Source organism: Sycon ciliatum, chromosome 1, assembly GCF_964019385.1.
Source record: "Sycon ciliatum chromosome 1, ocSycCili1.1, whole genome shotgun sequence".
In the NCBI taxonomy this organism is placed as follows: Eukaryota; Metazoa; Porifera; class Calcarea; order Leucosolenida; family Sycettidae; genus Sycon; species Sycon ciliatum.
The window spans coordinates 93,086,671-93,099,943 of NC_088643.1; the positions used below are offsets into that span (position 1 = coordinate 93,086,671).

The following is a 13,273-nucleotide window of genomic DNA, read 5'->3' on the forward strand; positions in this document are numbered from 1 at the left end:
AAATGCTCTTCCAGGGCCCAGTAGATTCTACTTGGCAAGAGAGTGTTAATTAAACAAAGTAGCTGCATATTATACACATCACGTGACATGTACGTATGCTAGTAACTACAGTAGTACTGACTGTAGTAGTGTCGTCCTGTTCCCTCTTTTCTGTTTTTTTCATTTGTCTTTTAAACTCCGACTCTTTTCCCCTTGCGAAGTCGGTGTGTGATTTCCGCAGCTAGCAGTGAACCAGAGTGTGCAATGCGCATCTGGCTGTAGTGTAGCTGCCTAGGCTGTAGTGTAGCTGCCTAGGCTGTAGTGTAGCTGCCTAGGCTGTAGTGTAGCTGCCTAGGCTGTAGTGTAGCTGCCTAGGCTGTAGTGTAGCTGCCTAGGCTGTAGTCCACGAAACATACATACCGGCACTCACTTGAATATTCATTGGCGTTGCTTTAGATGCTAATGGTTGAAAGGGTTTGCCATTGCCCGAGGCGAAACAAGACGCACTTCCCAAACCACAATGATCCCGTGACGTCATGACGTGCATTGCACGGTGGAACACACTACACTCTACAGAGTCCAGACAGTATAGTATCAGTGATCATGGTGATGAAACTGATGATCTTACGCTATGAGATAACGACGTAGGACCTCACTCGTCAGTGCAGTACAGTCTCTCAAGAACAGTGATTGATAAGTCTTCATCATGTGGCACTTCACGTATATACATGTACATAATCAGTTGTACATGAACATTTTACATTGTACAAGTATTATCGCTTTTAACATCGCTCCTCTCCTTAGTCCTAACCCTAGGCACTGGGCAGTATAGTACCGTAGTATCATCAGTGTTGTCTGAGGAGTGGCGAATATCCATGAAACCCCGAGTTCCATTCATTGGTAACTAACTTTACTTGTGCTCTTGGCTCTGTCCTCGTGGCATCGAGCACTTTTTGCAAGGGTCTAGCAACATAACTTGTGCGTGTACATGTCCGAATTGTCCTTCGAACTGTACTAGTTACTCAAGTACAAGGCATAGAGGATGAAGGATTCAGTGTAACTCTGAGCAACATGGAGTCGGAACCTCAGCTGGTATTTTGCCACTCCTATCCCTGCTCCCTGCTTGCAACAGTGCTTTTGCCTCTTGGTACTGGTCACTTGCTTGTGAAGTATTAGTTGTGGTGGACAATGCTAAGCTGCGGGAATGGCTTGATCGTTGGAGCAGTGGAGGGCACATTGTCCCTAGCCCTGAATGGATTGCGGTGTGAAGCCTCCTCGAGTTTCTCAGCATACCAACTACATGTACATGTATCAAACCATGATCATAATACTGCACATTATCCTGATCATGTGGAGTAGGAGTGTAGATCCTTGATGCCATTGATATCATTATGACTGAGGATACAGACTGTCAGTTGTGGTGTGGAAAAACTTGAGAACAAGAACATCAGTGCAGGCAACGACTCATTGCAGTACTGGGCATTGTTTACAGCCCCACCCCATGTGCCGGGCCATGACCTGCTGACTCGGAGATAATTATATCCGTTAGTCAGCAGGCACAAAACGAACATTTCATCAGTATACTGCCGTATCCCTACAATAAGTATATGTATAATATTGATATGTGACTATGTTCACCCACTTCTCTATACGCGAAGACTCCATTGTAGCCATCGACAATACCCATACATCTTCACAACACTCTCCAAACGTCTCTAGGCTACACCAATCACTGAAAGAAAAAGATAAAAGCATCCGAGTTTTCGGGCAAGGGCCATCTTCAGGTTCACCCACAGTTTGTCAAACTCATCACGGGTTATATGGTCGAGAATTATAGAGTTATGTCTTTGCGCTTGTTTTCATCGGATAAAAATCCAGTTTCAAAACAAGAGACCACATTTCAATAAATTAAACCTAGTCAGTTCCATCTAGAACATGCTGCCTAAACTTCATGACAGGAAAGGAACAAAACAGCTTACAATTCATTGCAGCAATTCTACGCTACGCAACACTATAATATCCACAGAGGCATGATGAGATAGGAACTACGCTGCAACACGTCGATTAGCCCTGAGAATCAAAAATCCCCGCTGACATTGAAAAGTGTGACTCGAGGGACTCACTAATGCCGTTGTACAAGCCACCAGCTGGATATATTGTATCACAAAACAAGTTGACAAGATGGTCACACAGACACAGCTATTATTTACTTGCAAGCTGGCTCAAATACTCAAGCAAAATATATTCACATGTGTTACAGTTCAATTGTCCTGTCCATAAATTGTTTTGAATGGTGGCTTGGATGGTAGTTTGGATGTTCATAGAATACTAGTACTAATGTCACCGATTGTGTTGGACACTGTACACTAGTACCGGTACTAGTACTTGTGTTGGACACTAATCCTCTGGGACAGGTGAGTTGTCATCTTCAATGTCTTCACCACCATCATCTTCCTCTTCTCCTTCCTCGTCCTCTTCTCCTTCTTCTCCGTCATTACGAATACCATCGTCATCCTCTTCTTCGGCACCTTCCGCACCCTCATCTCCAACTTGCTCGTCATATTCTTCCTCCCTGCTTCCAGGGGCAGTAGCTTCGTCATCTTCTTCTTCCTCCAGCTCATCTTCATCTTCAGCTACTTCATCATCTCCAGTGTCTTCCTGGCTGTCAACATCGCCTGTAACGTCTGCTTCATCTGTAAGTTGTTCTTGCTCCTCCATGTGTACTTCAGGTGATGCTGCCGATGGCACTGCTGCAGCTCCTGCGGATTCTGGCACGTTTGAATCCACTTTCTTTTGCCGTCGAAAGGCAGTCTGGATTTTGGAGGCAGCTGCGTGCACCTCAGGATCATTTAGGTCGATGTCAATCACCTCCTCAGTTGCAGCCGACTCCTCGTCACCGGTTTCCGTTGGGGCAGAGCTAGTGGTTAGTTCATCTTCACCAGCGCCAACATGATTGCTCTCTCCTGATTTGCGGGGCTTGCCCGGTGCAGTCGAAGGTATATGATCTAGATCATGCTTACCTGCAACCGCAAACACACAGACACACCCACATACACACAAACACACACACACACTCAGAGAACCGTGCCGTTCCACACGTGACCACACTGGAGACTCTGAATAGCAAGAAAATCCAATTTGCAGCTTCTTCATCGACTCCCTGTGATCTGTACTGTCAGCGTGAAATGCCCAATGTCCGCATCACTAACTTTGTGCAATTTCTCAGAACCAGCGAGTTTGTGATGGCAAATGTTCGCGACACACTGTACTAACAAGCCTACATCCATGGTGCACTTCTGAAGCTTGATTCATGCTGATAATATTCACGTTATGATCTTCATAGGGAACAAACGATTACTCTTCAACTAATGAACGAGTATTTGTGCTAACAATCGCGCTATCGAATACTCTTTAACTGTACCTATACGTTTGAACAAGAGTAATGTGATGTACAGGGGACATTCGAAACTGTAACGTATGTTGGAAATATATCTCCGCTTTTTAATCGTGATTAGGGGGGTTGATTTACATGTAAATGTTGCTGGTCCCGATGATGGTGACTTTCGTGAATATACCGACTGCATTGAACGAACACATGTGCGACTCAAATACGGCTGAACAGGGTGTTAAAGGGGAAGTATACCCTAAAATCAAATTTTCACCAGTTGTAGTCTTCAGGGTGCTGAGTCGAATGGTCTTGGTCCGAGGAAGCTGAGACGCTCCCTTCCTACTTTAATCCCAATCGAACTCGTGCACTTCCACCGAAACTGGGTGACTGCGCCCTACTAGATGGGGATTTGTATGCAAAATGTCACTAAAAGCGCCATTTCGTTCTTATAAAAGCATGGATGACCGCGATTGGCCCATATGTTGTAGTGTTTTGGACGCTGAGTCGATTGGTTTTGGTCCGAAAAAGCTGCAATGCAGCGTTCCTCCTTTATTCCCAATCGAACATGGTTGAACAAGCGGTCACGTGCTCCTGCGTACACCAGTCACCTGGTCACCGTGCCTGCAGGGTACAACTTACTAGCCTGTTTGACCTTTTTTGGGTGCAGTCCTGTCACTCGAGTTGAACTCGAGTTGAACCTTGGTGTGAAAGTTGTCGCCTGCTGGCGCGGTGACCAGGTGGTTTGGGCACCCAGGAGCACGTGACCACTTGTTCAACCATGTGCGATTGGGAATAAAGGAGGAACGCTGCATCGCAGCCTTTTCGGACCAAAACCAGTACAACTCAGCGTCCAAAAGACTACAACATATGGGCCAATCGCGGCCATTCGTGCTTTTATAAGAACGACATAGCACTTTTCCATATGTCCTTTTCCTTTCTACTTTCATTATTGGCTCAATACCCGAGTTTCAAATAGCACTTTTAGTGAGATTTTGCATACAAATCCCCATCTAGTAGGGCGCAGTCACCCAGTTTCGGTGGAAGTGCGCGGGTTCGATTGGGAGAAAAGAAGGAAGGGAGCGTCGCAGCTTCCTCGGACCAAGACCATTCGACTCAGCACCCAGAAGACTACAACTGGTGAAAATTTGATTTTAGGGTATACTTCCCCTTTAAAATTGTCATGTGCATCGCATTATTCCGTATCTGGAGCCACATTCTCACAGACTTGGAACCTTTCCGGTAGGCTGTTGTTCTCCCAGACCAGGTTGTATTGAATTTGAGGCCTGTTTCCAAGTTAATCGCTTATCTCTGCTGCTACATCTGGTTTTCACCTGTTTCCACTGCACATGTGCATACATCATAAAGTACATACAAGTATAAACAGCTAGCTTGTGTAGCCAGCATGTTGCACCGTCATATCCTACATCAGTCAGTGTATGCCCACACACTGTCAGTCCATGCTGACAACTCTGCATGGGATCCATACAGTGAAATGTGTGCTCCAAGTACCTACGACTATGCGCAGCTAGGCGGCGGGGATGGTAGAATTGGTACGCTTGGTCCGGCCATACGGCCATATGGCAGACCACAAGACCTGACTTCTTGCCAAGGCTCGAGGTCACATGTGTACCCAGCGCCTTATCACAAGTTACACAAACTGTATGAAAGACTATGGTATGATCGGACCAATTAAAACTGCTTCCACCGGTCTTGATGCGTCACTACACCCCATGCAGTTGATCATGCACTACACCCCATGAAGTTGATCATGCACTAAACTCCAACGAATTGTCATCCTCTTTACTTCTACTAACTTCTCGCACTACACTCCAAGTACAGTCATGGCCCGGTGTAAGGTGTAAGGTGTAAGTAAGAAATCTGTCCAAGCGCCAAGGCTCATGCGACCCTCAGAGCGGTTTTGGATCATGCATGACATGGAAACACAGCGCTACTTATGACTTGTGGGTGGGATTTCTTTGGCCACGACTGTACATGCAGACTACACAGTAGTGAGCACAAGCGACTACACTCTTTACTTTTACCAGTGGCGGATCCAGGGGGGGGGGGGGTGGGGGGGAGCAGGGGGCCTGCCCCCCCCCCCTTTGAAAATTTCGACCTTGGTCTAGGATTACAGTAGACTGTAGAATGAGCGCTCGAAATGACTTCGCGAGTCAAGTGGGTCACGCATGCTGGGTACTTATATACGTGTCCGGTGTCACGCACTAGCCAGCGCGCTGTGTACAACTACTGTACGCACTGCGACCTGAGGACATGGCCGCACTTCAAACATGTGAAAAATGTGCCAAAAATGCAGGGCCTGGTACAAAGTGCAGCTAGTGCAGCGATCGCGTTGGGCTGAAGTCCTGCACGCAGTGCACGGTGCTGTCGACTTCGTCCTTCCTTTTTCTTTTTCACTTGTCAGAAACTAAACGCTCTCTCTACTTCGCTTGTAGCCAACGGATTAACTTCAGGACTTTGTTGTCGTTGTTGTTTTGTTTTTTGGGGGGAGGGGGGGGGGGACGGATACCTTGGGCCCCCTCTTCGGCCAAATCCTGGATCCGCCACTGTTTACTTTTCCACCTGGACTCCTCCTTGGTTTCCCTTTTCTCTCTAGCTCTTCTCTTGTACATGTACCTTCTTGCTATTATTCACTTAAAGGGGAAGTTAAGGCAAAAATCAAAACTTCACCAGTTGTAGTCTTCGGGGTGCTGAGTCGAATGGTTGTGGTCCGAGGAAGCTGAGATGCTCCCTTCCTACTTTAATCCCAATCGAATTCGCACACTTCCACCGAAACTGGGTGACTGCGCCCTACTAGATGGGGATTTGTATGCAAAATGTCACTAAAAGCGCCATTTCGTTCTTATAAAAGCATGGATGACCGCGATTGGCCCCTAATTATGTTGTAGTCTTTCGGACGCTGAGTCGATTGGTTTTGGTCCGAAAAAGCCGCGATGCAGCGTTCCTCCTTTATTCCCAATCGAACATGGTTGAACAAGCAGTCCGTGCTCCTGCGTACACCAGTCACCTGGTCACCGTGCCTGCAGGGTACAACTTACTAGCCTGTTGGATTTTTTTTGGGTGCAGTCCTGTCACTCGAGTTGAACTCGAGTTGAACCTTGGTGTGAAAGTTGTCGCCTGCTGGCGTGGTGACCAGGTGATTTGGGCACCCAGGAGCACGTGACCGCTTGTTCAACCATGTTCGATTGGGAATAAAGGAGGAACGCTGCATCGCAGCCTTTTCGGACAAAAATAACCAGTCGACTCAGCATCCAAAAGACTACAACATATGGGCCAATCGCGGTCATCCGTGCTTTTATAAGAACGAAATGGCGCTTTTAGTGACATTTTGCATACAAATCCCCATCTAGTAGGGCGCAGTCACCCAGTTTCGGCGGAAGTGCGCGAGTTCGATTGGGATTCAAGTAGGAAGGGAGCGTCTCAGCTTTCTCGGACGAAGACCATTCGACTCAGCACCCCGAAGACTACAACTTTAATTTTGATTTTTGCCTTTATATATAATAACTTCCCCTTTAATGGTTATGTGGGGCTTTGAATAAAACAAGTCATGTACACAATACAGTACGTCATGCGGGAATCAACACTGACAACAGCACTATCTGTGTGCGACACTCACCGTCCCTGATCTCTAATCTTCTCTGGAAATACTCTGCACAATAGTCCACCAGATTATCGGGCTGATCACGCAGGATTTCACGAGTCAAACTCTCCAGGAGCTCAGCAAAGCCATCGGGCACCGTCAGATGGTGAGGGGCAAATTTCATCGACATGCTCACGAATTCTTTCGTTCAGGCGGTGGATAGGCAGGCACGATGCTAGTAGCTAAATACCTAGCAGTGCAGTGGTGAACTGACTTTATCGAATGGGATTAGATCCTGCGGGAGACGCAGGCCAGGGCACAGCCACTAGTACTGTAGTAGTATTAGTCCTAGCGAATATACTACTACTAGTACTAGGCTTCCCAAAGCCTACCAATACTTTCAAGCCAGCCACTGGGTGAAGGCACCGTCGCGGTGCAATGCTGCCTGGGTTGGATCACAGGGCCGGCCCACTGACAGTGTTCCCAAACTCTGTTCTTATTCAAACCAATCTTCGCAAAGAAATCCCACCACAATGGCTATTTGGTGCACAAACAGTGTGTAAGTGCGACTTGGTTTAGTTAGCGAGCCATGCACGGTGAGCAGGTGAGTGGACCATGGCATACGCATGGGCATGGTGGACCATGGATCCATGACAATAATTATTATTATAATTATTAGGAGTATGGATCTAGGAGTCGATCGATCGCGTATCGCCGTATCGGTCAGAAAATCCACGCTCGTTAGCGCGACCCCACACGGTTGCCGTGGTGACAGGTGTCAAGGCAACTCACTTCAGAAGGGAGTAGTAATGATACGACTCCTCGTTCCAGAGCTTCTGAGTTGCAACCAGGGAGTAGTACTCCCTAGGCCCTGGTTGCAATACCATGGCATGAATACAGTCTACACGGAAAAAAGTACACAGTCTGCACTGCAGCATGCAGTACAGTGATGACAAATACAATGTACATGTACACTATCTGGTCGATGACAACCACCACAACTAATAATTTCATCTCGCGTTGTCTGTGTGCTTATTTGTATCAATCTTGCAGTTTCAAAGTCTGAAGAAAGCAGTGTCGAACAGTCGCTGCTGGGATGACGACTACACCATACATTGTATCTTAGTGGTAGGGCATTTCTCGCCATAAGCGTGGTGGTGCAAATTCTTCCTGAAGACGGCGGCTAGACCAGTTTTGTCGGAATGTTAAAATTCGTTTATTTTATAATTATAATATGACTTCGAATGGCTTAGTATCACCCCGGCCCCCTCTTCTACCGTAGATTAGTGATGGGATCAATCGCTGGTTTCTCTCATTGTTATGGTCGCTGACTAGCTCGTTTATGATCGGAGTCAGTCCACATTCTAAAAAAGCTGCGCTGACAATCGCAAAGCAACATGTTCTTGGGAAGTGTCTCTCTCTTCTTCTTCTTCTTCTTCTTCTTCTTCTTCTTCTTCTTCGGTAACTACAAGTCATAATAAATATGAAAATGACTGTGAGAGTACAGTGTACATGTAGTAGAAACTTAGATCAGTTTCTCCAGTTGCAAGAACTGGATAGCTTCTGATGGTTGTGTGAGAATTGCCTCCCTGACTGACGTGAAGGTACATAGACGTGTAGCTGCTCGACTGCTGTGTCTGGCAGGGCAAGCTAGCAGGAGGTGGGCAGCATCATCGGTATGAGAGCAAAAAGCTAGGTTAGGTGAACAGAAATTTTCGGTGCTCAATATTTTCGGTATGAGAGCAAAAAGCTAGGTTAGGTGAACAGAAATTTTCGGTGCTCAATATTTTCGTCACCAAGGCTGTAAGCCAGTGGACTGCGAGCCGGGATACTGGACACACTACCATGATTGTGTTTTTAGACCTAAGTAAGGCATTCGATCGGGTGAACCACCAGTGCCTCCTCATTTCGCTGCAAGCCAAGGGTATTGGAGGGACAGCACTAGCATGGTTCGCCTCATACCTGTATGATCGTCGGCAGAAAGTCACTCTGCCACATGCTACATCCAGAGTCCTCCCAGTTTCGCGTGGAGTCCCGCAAGGTACTGTTCTGGGTCCTGTACTCTTTAATGTCTATATAAGCCACCTCCCTACCATAGCGGATTCCTTCACCTGTTCCCTTCCCATGTTCGCAGATGATATGACCCTCTACCGAAGTGCCCCCTCACTCAAACTGTGTATTGCCTCCGTCATTCCCTGCTTGAATGTACTATGTGACGAGCTACAAAAGCTCCACATGATGATCAATGTTAAAAAGTCAGGTGTTATGATCATTTCCCCCGGCCGAAACCCCACGACGCACCCAAGTGTCATTAGCCTTCAAGGTGAGCCACTTAATTTTGTGACCGAAACTCGTCTCCTTGGTATCCAAGTTGACAACTGCCTGTCATGGACCAAGCATATCGATGTAATTGTTAGAAAAGTATCCCAGAAGGTGGGTGTCTTACGTCGCACCTTCCGGCAACTGAGCAAACTTGCACGCCGCCAGTACATCCTGTCTGTCGTTCTTCCTGACATTCTGTACTGCATCTGTTCCTTCGTCACACTCATTACTGCGAAGGATCACAATCGTCTAGTAAGCGTGTACAATAGAGCTATCCGAGCGGCTTGTGGGGCTTCGAGCCGGGACAGTATTTCTGGTCTTCTGAAAAACCTTGATGTTAAGCCCCTGGACTACTATTTTCTGGTGTCAACTGGGAAGTTCATTTTCATTAATCATATTCTTCGCCCTTTGCCTGTATTTACATCGTTATTCCCAGCCCCGCAATCTACCCGGAGCACGCGTAATCGCGACACACATGATATCCCTTATTTAAAATGCAGAACAACACTCGGTCAAAAATCCTTTGTGCTTCGTGCTGCTCTGTTTTTTAATGCTCTACCTAATGACTTGAAATCCTCTTTGTTTACCTCTCAGTTCGATCGTGGTTTTAAGCGCTTATTGGATGATCCAGTTTGGTTTGAACGATATCGTGCAATTTTGTTTGACAACGTTGGCAACGTTTAGTCTCTCACCAGCTACATGTATATATTGCCCAGGTTCATTCAGCATACGTTTTTCTTTTCTCTTTATGTTCACCACTCATCCCCCTTTTTTTTCTAAACATTTGAACATTTACACTGATGTATATACATTATTTATTTATTTTTTTTTTATATATTTTTTGGTCCCATCGGCCTCTTCATATTTGTGCAGCTGCACTGTTGAGCTTCCGATGTAAAACAAAATAATAATAATAATAATAATAATAATAATAATAATAATAATAATAATAATAATAATAATAATAATAATAATAATAATAATAATAATAATAATAATAATAATAATAATAATAATAATAATAATAATAATAATAATAATAATAATAATAATAATAATAATAATAATAATAATTTGAAACTCGGATGTTGAGCCATAAATAAATGTAGAAGAGAAAAGGACATATCGATACGAGTTAAGAGTAACTCTCCATCACTGTAACATGATACTATATACAGTCAGAAAGTGCAATAACTAGGCACAAAACTGACAAAGTACTGAAACATTCGACGTCCTGACACCTAGCCTCAACACATCTCCGTAGCGCTAACCGACAGCCTTCCAACTTGGAAGGTTCAAGGTTATGGAAAGACCAAAGAGGGGAAGGCAAGCGCAACGAAAATGAGCAAAAGCTACAGTCCCAACGGAACAAAGAATGTCGATTGTTACTGGACGATGAAGAGACCAGTACGATATTTGACAAAGCGGTCTGTCAGTTTTGTGCCTAGTTATTGCACTTTCTGACTGTATATAGTATCATGTTACAGTGATGGAGAGTTACTCTTAACTCGTATCGATATGTCCTTTTCTCTTCTACATTTATTTATGGCTCAACATCCGAGTTTCAAATTGCACACCTGATGAGCCGTCACGAACCATACGGCGAAACGTACGTCGTGTGAAACAACTTGTTTTGTAGTCAACTAGTCCATCACAATGTCATGCATGAGGAGTACTGTAGGAGTTTGGCTTTCGGCTTGTACAATTCGTTTTCGCAAAGCTTCCCTTTCTTTATTTATCTTTGATATTTATGACCCACCCAAGTTGGGTGGTGTGCTGCTTTGCTGCTTCGAATTGTAGTTAGACCGCTTTGTCAAATATCGTACTGGTCTCTTCATCGTCCAGTAACAATCGACATTCTTTGTTCCGTTGGGACTGTAGCTTTTGCTCATTTTCGTTGCGCTTGCCTTCCCCTCTTTGGTCTTTCCATAACCTTGAACCTTCCAAGTTGGAAGGCTGTCGGTTAGCGCTACGGAGATGTGTTGAGGCTAGGTGTCAGGACGTCGAATGTTTCAGTACTCTGTCAGTTTTGTGCCTAGTTATTGCACTTTCTGACTGTATATAGTATCATGTTACAGTGATGGAGAGTTACTCTTAACTCGTATCGATATGTCCTTTTCTCTTCTACAATAATAATAATAATAATAATAATAATTTTTTACAAGAAGTCGGAGGCGGATAATACTTTAATAACGAAGGTACGTGTTAGGTCGTAAGTATCCACGCAAACACACATCCAGTCAAAATAATGCACTTGTCAAAGTATCCGAACGTTTTCGGTCCCTTCTCATCAAGGATTATACAGGGAATGGCTCAAGTTGGAAAGACTAAAACTTATATAGCGTAAAGATATGAGATAACAACACTCGTGACAAGGTGAAAAAAGTATCAAGTTCAGCACGACACAAAACTCGAAGGACATAATAATAGCGACAAGAACATAGTGAGCAAATTAAGTTACATTGTTAACACCTCGACGAGGAGTAACACCAAACAATTGTAGCGACAACACATTTTCTTTTTGTACGCAAAGTTCAGGATCTAACTTACGGATATACAAAGCTTCTAACACAGCCAGATGCAACGCACATCTACCACGTGACAATATTGAGATCGAGCGGATTCATGTGTTCGTATGACGTGGTCAGCTTATTTACTAACGTGCCACTACGGGAGACCATTGACATCTGCGCAACAACACTGTACCACAATAAGTCCATTACTCCGCCGTCCTTGAACGAAACGGAGTTTGTGAAACTCATGTTAATGGTTACATCTGGCGTTGAGTTTTCATTTGGCAACGTTATGTATAAACAAATAGATGGCGTTGCCATGGGCTCGCCACTTGGTCCTGTATTGGCTAATATATTTGTAGGGTTCTGTGAAGCGTCCATTAGTCCATCATTGTGGCCCTCTATGTACTGTCGTTTTGTAGACGATGTGTACTGTCACGATGAGGATGAGGATGTCTGTGGGACTTTTCTACTAACTCTGAATAGCCTCCATCCGGCGTTGAGATTCACGTCGGAAGCGGAACAAAACGGCAGATTATCCTTCTTGGATGTACAAATTTCACGCAACATTAACACTAAGAGTTTGGACACCACTATCTATAGGAAGCCAACTTTCACCGGCCTATACATTCCGTGGGGGAGCTATACTCCAACGAAATCGAAGAAACATCTTGTGAAAGCGCTAGTTTATCGTGCGCATAGAATATGTTCCCCTCATCTATTGCAGGACGAATTAGACAGACTGACATCAATATTTACGAACAACGGCTATCCAAAGGAATTTCTGGCCAAGCTTATCAACGAAAAACCGGCGACAGACAAGCCGATCCAATTTGGACCTGACCTTTGCCCAGTGGTGCTCCGTTTACCCTGGGTTGGCGCCGGTTCTGCGCGCGTGGAGAAGGATGTTCGTGGTATCGTATGTCCATCTTATCCGTGCGTCAAGCTGTACGTCATATTTGGGACAGTGCGTGCGTTCAGTGTGAAGAAGGATGTTCTACCTACCCTTAGTAAAAGTAACCTTATCTATTTCTTTCAATGCCGACAATGTGAAGATCGGTATGTAGGTAGAACCCTTCAGCACCTGGGCGCGCGCATTCGTCAACATGTGCCGTTAAGTTTTGTTCCGCTTGATGCGCGTGAGTGTCGTCCTCGCCGTGGTCGTCCTCCAAAATGTGCTGTCCAGTCCATCGGTGGATCTTCCTCTTCCTGTGAAGATATCACTGCATGCCCGTCCTCCTCCGCGTGTATAGCGCAGGGTCCAGCTGAGAACAGCGTGAAAGATGGTGAAAGACCGACACGTAAACCACCGAAATTGACAAAGGATCTGTCTGCGTCGGGAAGGGTTACGCGAAGCCAAGTAAAAATACGGACTGGTGAGGACGCACGTACAACGACAACGGAAGTGACAACAACAGTCAATATTCGAAAACGTGGTAGACCGCGAAAACGAACCTCAATATCGAACACCGG

The 13,273-nt window shown here is 45.3% G+C and overlaps 1 protein-coding gene across 1 annotated transcript; it reads right to left on the reverse strand.

Moving 5' to 3' along the window:
* Positions 1 to 1,686: 1,686 nt before the first annotated feature.
* Positions 1,687 to 7,581, reverse strand: LOC135806554 (sperm surface protein Sp17-like). The gene is made up of 2 exons (XM_065320753.1): positions 7,002 to 7,581; positions 1,687 to 2,999 (listed from the first exon to the last, which is right to left on the reverse strand). The coding sequence occupies exons 1-2, from the start codon at positions 7,153 to 7,155 to the stop codon at positions 2,377 to 2,379; spliced, it is 777 nt and encodes a 258-aa protein (XP_065176825.1). The 5' UTR covers positions 7,156 to 7,581; the 3' UTR covers positions 1,687 to 2,376.
* Positions 7,582 to 13,273: the final 5,692 nt, after the last annotated feature.

Coding starts and splice junctions, on each gene's coding strand:
- LOC135806554 (XM_065320753.1), bottom strand. CDS start 7,155: ATGTCGATGAAATTTGCCCCTCACCATCTGACGGTGCCCGATGGCTTT. Junction 3,000..7,001: donor AAGATTAGAGATCAGGGACG/GTGAGTGTCGCA, acceptor TTGCGGTTGCAG/GTAAGCATGATCTAGATCAT.